Here is a 14672-nt window from a genome sequence, read left to right on the forward strand (position 1 = left end):
TGATGCCAAGCTCCATTTCTGCCCAGGTTTTCCCTCCATGGAAACAAAAAGCACAGCTTTAGTTTGAACACAACAAGCTTCTTTGCAAGCTGTTCCGTGATGAATATTCAGAACATGTTTTGAACTCCTTTGCCTCCATCTTCATTCTCACCAGGATGCCTTATTTCTCATATGCATCCCCAGAATGGGAGTTTTTGGACACCCCTCTCCTGCAGACCAGCAGCAGCTCAGATTCCCAGCAGCACCTTACCCCTCTCTGTCTGTATTCTTCTTGGATTATTGTAGAACACTAAGCTTCACAGTCCTATGTGCTTGCACAGACTCCAACTTAAAACTATTTTGATCTTCAGTTATCATTGCAATCAAACTATCAAGGAAGCAGAAATCATGCACAAAAGCAATCATCCTGGTCTGGGAGCTTCTGGCTGCACACAGCCACTGCGATTAGGTCCATGCACAGACCTTCCACCAGCAAGTCACAATTGCACATGGCATCTCACTTCTGCTCCTTAGCTTTAATACCATCCTAAACAGCTTCTGCGCAATTAAAAGCATGCAAAATACAGATGTGTCCCATCTTGTTCGTTCTGCTGCAAGCAGCCTGCAAGTAGCTGTGGAGCTGCTGTGCCCAATGGGACTGGGCACATCTAAGGGGGGGCTTTGGCACAGCCCTGCACCACAAGGCTGTATGCTGCAGGATTTGGTGCAGGGAAAACCTAACCACCGTTGTTCTTTCATTTATCACAGTCCTCCAGAAAAAGTAGAAGACTAGGGAAGCTGCTAAAGGCTTCTGAGAAGTGGTGCTGCTTTTGTTAATTATACTGCGTGCACACTCCCAGCTTTTCTAGTGCTTGCCACTGGAGAGAAGAGCTTACTTAGAGGGAGTGAAGGGGATAAAGCAATTAAAAGAATAGCTGTAAGCCTATCTAGGAGATAATGAATGGTAGTGCAGCAGAGTGCTAATGCTGTGTTCTGGCTCCCTGTGAATGGACATGTACAGCTCATTGGAGGAGTCCTGCTCCAGTGTGCACACCTCTTCCCAAAGACTCTCCTCTGTAGCTGTGAAAAATGTATATGATACAAAAGGAATCGCTAAAATCCTCTGCTAGGGCTAAATTAGTTTGGTTAACAGCCACACCTGACCTCTCCTCTTCTGCCATTAGGGATGAGCATCACTGAGGGGATGCAGCCCTGCTGATGGAAGCCCATGGAGCATTGCTAACCCACTACTGGGCCAGGCCCCCACATCTCCTTCCTCCCTGGTTCCAGGAATGGTTTTATGGCATGAAAGAGCTCCAGGGTACATACAAATACAATGAGACACTTAGTGTTATGACAGGATTGGGTGTCCCTCAGGGGACTGATGCCCTTTAATATCTTCAGCAGTCACACTGATAGCGGGGTCAAGTACACCCTTGGCAAGTTCATGGACAACACCAAGCCGTGTGGTGTAGTTGATGCACCTGAGAGACAGGATGCCATCCAGAGAGACATAGACAGGCTTGAGAGTGGGCCCAGGAGAACCTCATTAGGTTCAACAAAGTCAAGTGCAAGGTCTACACCTGGGTTGTGGCAACCCTCACTATCAGTACAAGCTGGAGGATGTAAGGATGGAGCATAGTCCTGCTGAAAAGGACCTGGGGGTACTGGTGGGTGGCAGCTCAACGTGAGGCAACAGTGTGCCCTCATACCCAGAAAGCAAACCATATCCCGGGCTGCATCCAAAGCAGTGCAGATAGCAGGGCAGGGAGGGGATGTGCCTCTCTGCTCTGCACTGTGAGATCTCTCCTGGAGCACTGAGGCACTAATGGAGTCTGATTCTTGGGTTCCACCACAGGGCTGCAGTGGGGCAGTGGGGGCAGGAGGGTTACAAGCTGGCTGCAGGGCACGGTGGTATTTTCAGAAGATCTGACATCAGAGGAGCTCTGTGATGCATAAACTCACTCCCAGTGCCTGGGCACCAGCCTGGCTTGCACAGCTGTCTCCAGCCCCACGTTGGTAAGAGGCTGCTGCTTTCCTTGGGTGTGCAATGCACACGGGCACAGCCTCCAGAACTATGCTGTGCCCTCCATAGTTCTGGAGGAACCTCCATAGTTCTGGAGGCTGTGCCCTACAGCCGTCCCACAGCTCAGGGAGCGCCAAGAGGAGTAAACAACTGCAAATTGACAGCATTTCCCAGGTGAGAATAACTTCTAAAGCCTTGTTCTGCAGCTAAATCAGATCTATATGCATATATACATATATTTAAATGTGTATGCATATGTGTTTGTGCATTATACACATAATTTGTGCATTTCCGATGGCATTGATATCAACAGTAATGTATTATTAACACCCCATTAGTTTTCAGGCAGTTCCACATAAAGCACTGCCAAAGCCTGGGTGAGCAGCCAACACCACAGTGACAAATCAGTCCCTGGCAGCATCTTGCTTTGCCTCCTGCTTTGAACGTGAAGAAGGAAGGCAGAAGGGAGTGTTCACCATGGAGAGGAAAACACCACTTGATCATCTCTTTTCAGCAACAGCAGGATTTTGAATATAAGTTGCCAAAAGCAATTGAAGTACGTGACATTTTGCTGTTCCTACTGCCAGATGCAATAACCAGCATGGATGGGGACAGCAGGATGGCTTTGCTGCAGATAGGGAACTTTTCTACTTCTGCCAACACTATGCACCAGGAGTGCAATAGCAATACCGTTGTGTTTTGAGCCAAGAACTGACCCTGGAATAGGATAATAGAACACGGTGCCATCCCATAACTGCATCTGCACAAAGCCATGCTCCTCACTCAGGTCCATCCAGCCACATCACTGACCTCCTGGGGACTTTTACAAGGCCATCAGGAAGAATTAAGTTCCACTAATCCTTTGGCTGCTTTTGGGTGTCTCATTTCGGTTCTGCACTCTCCTAATTGCACCCTGCTGACAACCAGGTGTTGTGCTGGGTGCTGTGTTCCCAAAAGAGCCTATGTTCCTATGACCCATGGCTGTACCTGCATCATAGGACAAACCCATCTCCCACCCACCTGCCCAACTGTTCTCCTTCCCATGCCCTTCCCAACCAAACCAAGTCAAGAAACCAGCACAGGCATTTGTTTTGTCTACACAGTTCCCCTGCTCCTAAAACTGCTCCAGGAAATCAAATCCACATTTTGCAATTTAGGTGGCAATAGCAATTACTAAAATCAGTAGGAACACAACTTTCTTCATTTTCCACTCTAGCTGTAATGTAGTTTTGATGGCAAACTTTGTTTTGCAGACCTCCTCTCAATTCTCTGTTTGCTGTGGGCAAGATAGCTGGGCAGGGTGGAGCTTGCAGATTCACACTGTTACCTTTTACAGTGCAGCAAAGCTTTTAAATGGAGTGGAAAAGCAAAAGGGCTGTTGAAATGTCCTCACAGGTAACACTAAGCATCACTTCAGATATCACAGAGATCAAATTGCATGAAAGAAAGCAGCTTGGAAAAAAAAATAAATAAATAAACACCAAGAGAAAAGGGGTGCAGGAGCCACCACAATGAGACACAGACCCAGCAGATATGGAGACTTTGCAGTGTTTGGCAAAAGGGTCTACATGTCTGCATCCCCTGCGGAGCACCCAAACACCATGCCCCCAGCTCTGTGGGATGGGGGGAACTTACTTAGTGTTGTCTGAGTCGATGGTGTGGAAGAGCTTCTCGAGTTCCTCCTCATTGAGCGTCCCATCGGAAAAAAAGGCCTGGAACTCCTCCAGGGACAGCTTCCCATCATCTGCAAACAGCAACACAGAGCGTAAGGAAGGGGCAAAGTGATGTGAAACCAAGAGCTGTTCCCACACGGGATCCCAGAGGGTCTCCAGGTAGTTCTGCAGGACCTGCTCTGCAGGCAGAGCCAATACACTGCACTGGGAGTTCTGGTATCTCCAGCAGCACCAGGGACAGCTGCATTGCTCCTGGGTGCAGAGACTTTGGCTGTTAGCAACTAATTGGGTTAATTAACCCAAAGCAAGCCCAAAGAGGAAAAGCTTGCAAGCTTCATCCTAAAACTTAATTACATAAAATAAATGGAGGAGCATTTTGCCTGCCATATGTTCAGGATGCTCACTAAGGGATGTTTAACACACACAGAATGGGCTCGGGCTGGGCTTAGTGACAGACCCCGCAGTACCAACTCCATTCCATCTTCTCCAACACCAGACTGGACAGAAACGCAGCTAACAAACATAGCATGGCACATTTTGCTTCAGCTGCCAACTGTTTAAACACATAAGGGCTGTGTAACCTTAATGTTGTGCCTTTGCTTTGGCAGGGAGGTGGTGACATACAGGATCCATCTGCCTGGCCATACGGGACAGCTCACAGTGCCTGCTGGCAGAGCTGAAGCACACAAAGGAATAATGGAATCATAGAATCATTAAGGTTGGAAAGACCACTAAGGTCATCAAGTCCAACCACCAACACATCCCCACCATACCACTGAATCCCATCATTCAGTGTAACATCTCCATGTTTCTTGAACACCTCCAGGGATGATGACTCCACCATCCCTCTGGGCAGCTGTGCCAGTGCCTCACTAGGTATTGGAAGAATGAGATTTTTTCCCCCTAATTATCCAACCTGAAAGTCCTCTGGTGCAATGTAAAGCCAGCAGCTCAGGTCCTATTGAAGGAGTCACGAGTCATAGGTTTAGCAGTGCTCTCCTGAGCACCAAGAGCTGGACTTGCAGCAAGCTCACTGGCAAACACCTTCTCACAGGTTTGTGTTGGTGCCCCCTCCAGCCATATATACTGGGGTACTTTGCCATCCTCACCTCCAGAGTTGTGGGGTGGCCCTGAAGATGGCCGCTGTCTGTGGGAAAGGTGCTCTACTCCCAACTCAGATCAGAAAGTAACCTCCAGCTGTAAAGATCTGGCCATGTGTCAACTACTGCCAAGAGCTTGGCCATTGACAGCCTCAGAAGTTTGTAGACTGGAAATGTCAAAAACTTTGCAGCAGGAGAAGATATCATTTATTATTTAATCAAATCAGCTATAAACCCTGTTGCTGTTTTTTCAGGAAATGATGCTCAAGGACAAAATTAGCCAACTTACCACATACACCTCAATAATTCTTCTCTGAACTAAATAAGTCTGCTGCTCCTAAAACATATTTGCATTGCCAAATGCTAACCCAGTTTCGCCTGCCTGACACAGATGAAGTTAGAGTGGTGATGAATCGACTCTCAGATATCTGTTTAATTGGCAATTACAAAAGGAACACAGTAGGAGAACAAAATCTCAAACAATCATGGGTGAAAAGGGTATAATTTTCTGAGAAGAACAGTGCCTATAGAGAACCCTCAGCTGCGTTCCTTCCCCAGAATATGAACTCATTTCTGCAGAAAGGTTGCAAAATAATGGTGCACCATCCCCTAATACATTCCGTGGGATCAGGGCTCACTGCCCGATGAAGTTCTGTCCCAAAGCACTGGGTACTCAGGCACTGTGGGCTTAATTCCAGTTTTGGGATGGATGTTCACTGGCAGGGAAAAGACTCAAACTTGAGAGTGTCTCAAAAAAAAAAAAAAGTAGTTTGTTTAATGATAGCAGGTATATGAAGGCAGAAAACCAAAGCATTTGGTGGGGGGAGATATTTAAGCAAGTGCTTATTGCTCAAAACATCCCAGCTGGAGCAGACTTTGGCACTTGGATGCAAACACAATGGTGATGGTCTATTGCATTTAGAGGCTGCACCCAGAGCAGTGGCTCCATTCACACGAGCCACATCCACCTCTGCACACTGGAGGAGCAATGCCACCACGGTGCTCTAATTCAGTGTCCTCACCAAGAACAAGGGCTGACTGATCCCAATTGGCAACAACTGGGTGTCTGCCAGCACCAAGCTCAAAAGGATAGTAATTTTTCTTTTCCACGAGGTCTGAACTGTTCTGTACCTTTGCTGCAAACCTGAAGTCAACACTTGCTCACCTCAAAGCTATGTTTCCTCATGAAGGGCAGGCAGAGTTAATCTCCCAGGAAATTCTTTATGTCAGCTTTCTGGGAAAGAGAATCTGTAAAGTCAGGTGACTTTTTTTCAGTAAAGTGCTTTAATCTGAGTTTACAGCTCACTTGCCTCCAAAAGACACAGTAAAAGGTACTGGGAAGATTCAGGAAAAAGCATTTTCCTTTACCTGTTTTTTTCTTACAACTTGTCTATTGCACTTTAATCCTCCTTAGCTCTTACAAGGTTTATTTATCCGGTTGCAAGAGTCAATCAGTGAGCAGCAGCCCCACAGCAGCCCGCAGCCCCAGCAGCACAGGGTGGCAGCATCACAGTGACACTGCAACAGAAACACAGCACAAATTTGTGTGCTGAAGGCTTATTGCAGCACCCAGTGTGGGAATGGCCCTGTGGCGTTTAAGCGCACAGAGCAATGATGGGTGAGTGAGGGATCTAGAAGAAGAAGGAGGTGACAGTAAATTTCATTTGTGTTTTGGAGACTCCACAGAATGTGAATAGGGAAATGTGTAATTTTGACTGGCAAACAGTACTGGAGACATTCATTTCCCACTAGATAACACCACCAGCAGCAGTCAGCTTAAAGCTGATTGTTCTTTAGTGCAGCTTAAATACCTGCCTGCAAACACAGAAGGTAAAAGCATGGCAGAGTAACAAGGTCATCCCGGGACTGCATATCTATAATTGCAACACAGGCTGGGAGCAGCACACTGCTGGAGACAGCAGATGGGGACAGCTTCAGGGAGCTTGAGTGATAAGAGGAAGCAGAGGGGCTGGGCTGTGGGAGATGAGATTGAAGTGGTGGAAAATCCTGTGCAGGGAGGATGCTCACAACACCATGGACACATGTCTGCGATAAGAGCCAAAGGACATGCTGCACTCCAGGAGCAGTCTTATCAAGAGAGTCACAGCAAAGCAAGATTGTCCTGACAGCAGCCATGTCTGCTCTCACTGAGGGTGGATAAGTCTCCGGAACCTGCTTTTCCTGAAAGCTGTTGTGTGTGAGATAGGAACTCACCAGTTGGATGAATGTCTTACCAAGCGTTCCCACGCAGCCTACCTGCCTGAGCTCCCATGGAGGCATTTCAGCCTTTAGAACTCACTTCTGCTTTGGGTAAGAAGGGTAATGGAAAAATTGAGACTCTGCACCAATCTCATTAATCAAAGTAAGTATCTGTAAGACCCAGAGAAACAACAACCACTTTTTCATGTGGGTGAGCCTACTAAAGGCAGGCAACCTGCTCCACCTGTTCACTGCACCTTCAAGGGGCTAAACCCAGTCCTGTGGGTCAGCACCTGAGCTGTCCGCAAGGGTGAATGTCACCAGCCAGAAATTGTGTGCCCAGGCACTGAGTGACTGCGGGAAGAGATAACTGGGCGGCAGCTGTTCTGCAATCATTCCTTTTGGAGTGCACCATCTTCTTTGCACTTCAGCTTCTCAAAATAATTCAATCACAGGAATTTGCCGAAGTGAATTTCCAGCCACACAGAGCCATCAAAGTTAAAACTAGCTAGGGAGAGGAGGGTGTGACAGAGATCATCGGGCTGCCTTGCGGGGGTTTCACCATTGCTCCATTTGTCATCATAACAACCTGGTGAGTTTGGGAGCAGTTTTGGTGCTTTCTAACCCATGCAATCAGGCTGGTCCCACCCACTGATGCAATGGGGGGAAATGAAGCCAGGGCCATAAATCATCCAAAATACAGGAAATGTGTTGGCTGAGTATTGGAAATTCACTCGGAGATACAAAGAGCTTAAAGCAACTACGAAGTAAAATTCTGTTCGCTAAGTCCAGTTGGAGTTATATCAGGTTGGAACTGCTCATATATTACCTAGCAATAATAGAAATACATTTTGTTCCTTATTTTTATTACCGTACAGTCACTAAAACACTTTAGTCCTGTGTAGTGTTCAAGCTCCAACAGAACTATGGATAAGAAAATCAGATTACTGTGACCTGTGAACAAAAACAACTGCTTTTTTTTTTCTTTCTCTGGGTTATATGTAGGTACAGAGGCCAGCAAGGCTTAGCTGGCTTCAGAATGGGACCCTTCATCAACCTGAGATCAGCAGGAGGAAGAAGTAAATTGCTAAGATTATAGTAATTTCCTAGTGAAAGGAATGCTTTAAATGACTCCAAAATCACCTTTTTGCTCATGGCAGTTAGCTATCACCCAGCCCAGATGTTTTGCCAAGGGATGACACCAGGCTGGAGTGATGCACACAGATGACCTGGGGTCAGACTGGTGTTCCCACCACCACCGAGTTCTGTTTGAAGCACTTCTGTATGTTTCCTAATGCTGGCTGTGGCTGCTGATGGGAGCAATGAGTTGTTCCCATACAATCCCCTCACATCTGGAAATTTTTACCTCCCATTTCTTCTCTCTCTACACTCAGAGCAGTCCATTGAGAGACATAACTCACAAAATAGCAAAGGACATCCCCCAGTCAACCCATTCCATCTCGAGTTATTTACCCCAGCAACAAAGATCAGCTCTTCTTCAGAAGTTTAAGGTACTTCTTTCCACATCAAAACAAATTTCATCACAAAACCTATTTAGTCAGTTTTGTTCTCTTGCTTTCTGCTCTGCAGCAGATCACAGAAACATAGAATCACAGAATTATAGATGGCTTTAGTTGGATGGGAGCTTAAAAACTAGAGTTGCAATCCCCCAGGTGTGGGATGGGTGCCCCCACCAGCTTAGGCTGCCCAGAGCCCCATCCACAGCCTCGGGAACCTCCAGGGATGGGGCACCCACACCTCTGAGCAGCGGTGCCAGTGTCTCACTGCCCACTGAGTAAAATAAAAATTCCTTCTAATATCTAATTTAAATCTAAATCCTTCATGTCCTATCACTATCAGACCATGTAAAAAGTCTTAAACTATTTAATGACCTCTGCACTGATGAGCACAGGTCTAGTAATGATTCTCTGGTTGGTCTGTCCAATACCTGGATCAGAAAGTTATCATCAAGACTCCAAGAGTCTCCTGGATTGCTTGCAGCTCACTGTGTTATTTTCGCAGCAGACATCCAAATGGTTGAAATCCCCATCAGGATGAGAACCTGTGAGTGCAGTGCCTCTTGTAGCTGAAGCAAGACGGCCTCATCAACTGGCTTCCCTTGACCAGGCAGTCCCAACCACAAGATGAACTTTCTTGGCCTGGTCCCTAATTTTAACTCACAAACTCTCAACCTGTTGGTGACTGTTTTTTAGCTCTTCACAGCCTATCCACTTCTTAACACAGAGGGCAACTCCCCCGCCCCTCCTCCCCTCCCTCTCTCTTCTGAAAAGCGTGCTGCTTTCAGCTATAGTGTTCCAGTTGTATGATTTGCCACACTACATTTCTGTGATAGATATTAGATCATAGCTTCCTAATTGCACTGTGGCTTCCCATTCCCCTCCTTATTGCCCATGCTGTGTGACTGGTGCAGAGGCGGTTCATCTGGGCTACCAGCTGTGTTACTTTCTTGAAGGAGTTCTCTCAGATTCCTTTGGGACAAATCTGAGGTTTTCCCCTGCTGCTTCCAAAAGTGACAGTGTTCCCCAATCCTTCTCTTTTACTTAAAAGACCATCCTCTCCCTGCATCAAATCTAGCTTAAAGCTCTGGCGATGAGCCCGGCCAGCTTGATACCCAGAACATTCTTGCCCCTCCTGGTCAGTTGTGTCTCATCTGATGTCAACATGCCTGGTCTATCGAAGAATTGAAATTGCATCCAAGGTTATAGTACCCAAAACTCTGAGTGTGACACCATCCTCACAGCCATTCATTCAACTGGTCTGTTTTCCTCCTTCTGCCCAGTCACCAACCAGGAGGATGGAAGAGAAAACTACCTGTATTCCCGATCCCTTCAACATCCTCTCATGGGACAGAAGGTCTTTTTAAATATTTTGTAACTTCCTCATTGCAGCCTCCTGTAACCCAATTTGAATGAGCAGAAGTAGCGGGTAGCAGTCCCCACACTTTGTCACACCTAGTAGCCTCTTCTTGAAGTCAAAAATGTAGGCCCCCGACAGGCAGCAAACCTCTCTGGAGATATCCAAGTGGCAAACAGGAGCCTCAGTGCCTTGCAGAGAGGAGTCCCCAGTCACTAACATCCTTCTCCTTTCTTTGAGTCCTTGGCTGTCTGTTCCTAGGTCTGAGGCATTATCCTCATCCTGTCCTCTTTCCATACCCAGAGTCCTACACTTGTTGCTGAGGGGTGCTTTGGGCCAAGGGAAGACTCCTCCCTTCTTCTCTGAGAAGGAATAAGGGTCCAGTTTCCCTCATTGTACATGTTTCTGTGGTCTGTCTCCTCAAGGTCTGAAGCTGGCTTACTTCCTTCCCTTGCACATGCAACAGCGTGGCTGGCAATCTTCCCTTCGGGACATGGCCTGAGGAAAAATGCAGATTTCTCTTATAGTCAGATAGCTGGACCTCATTCACCAGCAATGCCAGGCATCCAGCAGTGTCCATTAGCATGCCAGCATTGTCACCAAGCTGCTCAGCCTTTATCTTCAAATCAAGCTTTTTGTCATCCCGGAATTAGAAGTAATTTTGAAATTAGTTTTAATGGGAGCTATAGATAGAAATCAAATGTAGGCTGGTAGGCAGGAGACATGCAGAAGGGATAGAGCACATGGTCTCCTGCTGTCTTTTGTTAAGGTTTTACTGCTTTTGATTTTCCAGGTAACCCTCCCCCTGTTGTAACAAGCTGATTTAAATGTGCTTTTTTTTCCTGCTCTCACTCCATATCCCAGCTTTGGACATCACACCATTGTTTTTCTGAACACCTTCCACAGAAATTCCCATTCTTTCATTAATTAAATGCTGGGATCAGACTTTGCCAGGGTACAAACAGCCTGGCCATGGTCAGTGCAATTGCTGCTTAGCAGAGGAGTAGTAGTCTACAGAGCTGCCTTAATCTATCATTGTGCTATAGAAAAACAGGAGATGAAGTAGCTCAGGCCTGTCAGTAACTGAATGTGCTGCAGTAATCCCAACAGCTGCAGGTTATGACCTTAAATATCCCTGCCTCCATTTAAGGTAACATTCTCCCAAGAAAACCTTCCTAAAGAAGAACAGAACCCATCTTCTGCGGTGCATTAAAGCTAGCTGTTCTGCAGGGAGAGTTTGCTAACCATGGGAAATATGCTAAAAGTCAACAGCAGGAGAAAATCTAATACTGAACTGGTGTATCAGAATATTAAGTGCCATAGTTGCTTGCTACCTGTTTAACAAATAGTTCATTTTTATGCATTAGCAAACCATTACCCTCCTCATTAACTGTTGCTCTTTTCCTTCCCAGATGTGCAGATGAAGCGCTAGAGCTGTTGGCTGTAGACAAATTAGCAGCAAATTACAGAGGATTACGGAGCTACAAACTCCTTGCTTTCCGCAGCCCCATGGAGCAATAACCAGATTGCATTGGCAGCACTGCTGATATTCCACCCAGCTAACAAGCTGCACCATGATGAAGGCAGTCAATTAAACTTATCTGGAAAGCAGATCTCCCATTTGCAATCTCAGAAAGCAGGAGTTATCCTCATGCAGTGCCATCTGCAGCAGACAGGACACCCAGCTCCTTGAGCTCTTGAGAGCCAATGGTCCCCTATTACAAACTCCTATTACAAAAGTCACAGGCTCTAAAACAAACTGCTGCTTCTGTCCAAGGGTCCCTCTCCCATTGGTTCCTTTGTCCATGGCCAAACCTTCTCCAGATACATCTGTTTGGAAGTTTCCTTTGCTCCATGACTCAGCAGAGCCACTGGGTCCCATGGGTTTGTAGGGCATTTGCTCTTAAATTTTTGCTCTCCCTTAATAAAGCTTCTGCCCCTCTCAGATATTCTCACAGTCAAATGTCAGCCCAATGCCCAGCACCAGCCCTATGCTGAATTCCAGCCATATTCTCAGCACCAGCCCTATCTGTGATAGGCACCAGTGCTATTCTCAGTGCCAGCCCTATGCTCATCATCAGCCCTATGCCAAACTCCAGCCCTAAACTGAGCTCCATCCTTATGCACAGCTTAGCATCCCCTGCGATTCAGCCTGGGTGGGATAGGAGCCCCAGCACTGCCAGAGGTATTTAATGTCTCTAAGCCAGCAGTGTGCAGACCTTTCCAGGCGCTTTCATCTGTTTGCTTTGCAAAGCAGCTGAGCACCACAGAAGTAGAGCATCCCTGCAGGGAAGGCACATCTGCTCTGGAAAGATTGCAAAGAGAAACAAAACAAAACAAAACAAATATTAATTCCTGCTCCAGCAAATTTAATAAGCACATCTTTAATCACATTCTTCCTCAACTACCTTTTAACAAAAGTGCAGCATTCATATCTTCTCTGTTTATTTTTTTACAGGTGGATCATTTCAGATTAGGAAAAAAAAAAAACAACTGGACTGTTATCAGGCTTTCCAGCTTTAAGCAAGTGGAAAGATATTTCAGTGCATTTTCCCCAGTTACACATAAAACAGCATAGCATCCTATGGTGAGGAGCAGGAGCCTCTGCAGCACCAAACTACATCAGGAGGGTCCCAGATCCCCACAGCTCGGCACTGCCAACTGCAAGGAAAATACAAAAATAATCCCACAGAAATCCACCTCCTGTGATTTCTCACAGCAAATCGAGAACCACTGATACATAAAGCCCCAAATATCCCACACAACTGCTCTATTGCAGGCTCCCTTCTGCCCTGCTCTTTGGAGTATTCATCTCTGCCACTGCTTGTTAAAATTCTCCTCTTGGAGAGCGGGTTACAGTGCAGTCTTTGTGAATTTTTAATGTTCTGTACTACTCAGCTTTTGCTGAATCCAAGTTTTTTTCCAGAGCAGCGCTTCCACGTGCCTTGCCCTCACCTCCCAGCACAGCTCTGTCCTCAGGCTGGACACAGGGAATGCTGCTCCCTTCCCTTCTTCCTTCTTTACCATTTCCCCTTATTCTGTTTCTGCTGAAGAGTAGTCCCCTTCTTTCTTACAGCCCCTTTAGATACTGACAGACTGCTCTCAGGTCTCCCTGCAGCCTTCCCTTCTCCGTGCTGCACAGCCTCAGCTTTCAGCATGTCCCTGTAGGGAGGTGTTCCATCCCTTGGGTCATTTTTGTGCTCCTTCCTCTGAAGGCACACCATCAGGTCCACATCTCTCCCGCACTGAGCACTCCCATCTGGACACAGTGCTCCAGGTGAGGTGTAACAGCACAGAGCAGAGGGGTATATCCCCTCCCTGCCTGGCTGGCCGCTCTGCTTTGGATGCAGCCCAGGGTACAGTTGGCTTTCTGGGTGTGAGGGCACACTGATGGCTCATGTCCAGTTGCCACCCACCAGTACCCCAAGGTCCTTTTCAGCAGGGCTGTACTCCATCCTTACATCTCCCAACCTGTAACAGTAGTGAGGGCTGCTATGCCCCAGGTGCAGAACTTGTACTTGTCATTGCTGAACCTCATGAGATTCTCCTGAACCCACTGCTCAACACTGATGCTCCAGAGCTTACAACATGAACATGAACTCCTTTGAGCTTTCTTCTCCTTCCTTGAGGTTTGCAGTGCCAGGGCACACCAATGTGCCCATGTTGTGCTCTGTGGATACACTTTGAACCTTCCTGTGTTTCCAAGCTTTCATCAAACACTGCGTCTCCAGACTGGCTCAGTGCACAGAGGGGTAGGTGAACTTAGCAGGACTGGTGAGCTGCTCTGCCACCTGGATGTATGCACCTGAGCTTTACATACATGTGTCTTTTTCATCTACAAAGAAAAGGACCCAAGGATGATATGGGGTATGGCAAATACAGTGCAATCTCTACAAAAACACTGTTGCTGCAGAGGGTCTTGGTACTGCACAGATCTCCTGCAAGACCTGAAACACAGAGATATAATTAGCCAAGGGTACTTTGGGCGCTCCCCTGCTTGCTTTGTCCTGGCAAGACCCCACTGAGCACATCTGAGGATGCTTTGCGATGCTGTTCCCTTCTGGGGAAACCCCAGCAAACCTCCTAGGCAGGCTGAGCGACGGGGGCTTAGGGATTGGCACCACCCTTCATAGTAAACCTCTGATGGAGGGCTCTGATTTTGCCACAGGAGAAAACATATTTCCACCCTAATTAAAGAGAAGGTCTTCTCCTGGAGTACACTGGCATGCTTCTGCAGAAAGGAGCTCACCCAGCCTGTTTCCTGCCTGCCAGCCCCTGCACCAACCAGCACTGTGTCGGGCTGTGAGGAGCATTTAATCCCCATTCCTCTATAAAAGGATCAAAATGCTCAGCAGGTTGGTAACTCAAAGGTTCAGCCATCCAACCTCCATGTATCAGAGCAAAAAACACACACTGCGAGCTTGAAACTGGAATATTAAAACTGTAGACAGAAGGAGGCAAAAAGGAAAAATCCCTGCTCATACAATGCCACAAGGGACCAGTGCTGTTCTGTAGTGATTTATGATATAAGAAAGCTGCTCGCTTTCATGTTGCTGTGGTTATTCAGCCGCTCACTGCATGAATACATTTGCTTGGTTCAGTGAGAGGCTCAGAGAAAGCACATGGAAAGGAAGAGACCAGCTCCAGGACCCAGAATTTCTGGTTCATGATCTCTAAAACAAGGCAGATCTCTTTGCTCAGCTGATTCCTGCAGCAAAGAGCTCTAGCCTGTGGACAAGGGAGGACTTCAAGGGGGAATGGTTTTAAACTAAGACAGAGGAGATTTGGGTTAGATATAAGTAGGAAGTTTTTCACTCAGAG

At 46.9% G+C, this 14672-nt stretch overlaps 1 protein-coding gene across 3 annotated transcripts in view; it reads right to left on the bottom strand.

Annotated features, from left to right (window-relative positions):
• The window catches only part of NECAB2 (N-terminal EF-hand calcium binding protein 2), a 52066-nt gene that overhangs the window by 22385 nt on the left and 15009 nt on the right, over positions 1–14672 (bottom strand). For 2 of the 3 annotated variants that reach the window (XM_004944143.5, XM_414072.6), the window contains exon 3: positions 3641–3749. In XM_004944143.5, coding sequence (XP_004944200.1) covers positions 3641–3749 — 109 coding nt within the window. Of the gene's footprint in view, positions 1–3640; positions 3750–14672 lie in introns of those variants that run through there. The other variant, XM_040646039.2, reaches the window with a different exon arrangement.

This window comes from Gallus gallus, chromosome 11, assembly GCF_016699485.2.
Source record: "Gallus gallus isolate bGalGal1 chromosome 11, bGalGal1.mat.broiler.GRCg7b, whole genome shotgun sequence".
NCBI lineage: Eukaryota > Metazoa > Chordata > Aves > Galliformes > Phasianidae > Gallus > Gallus gallus.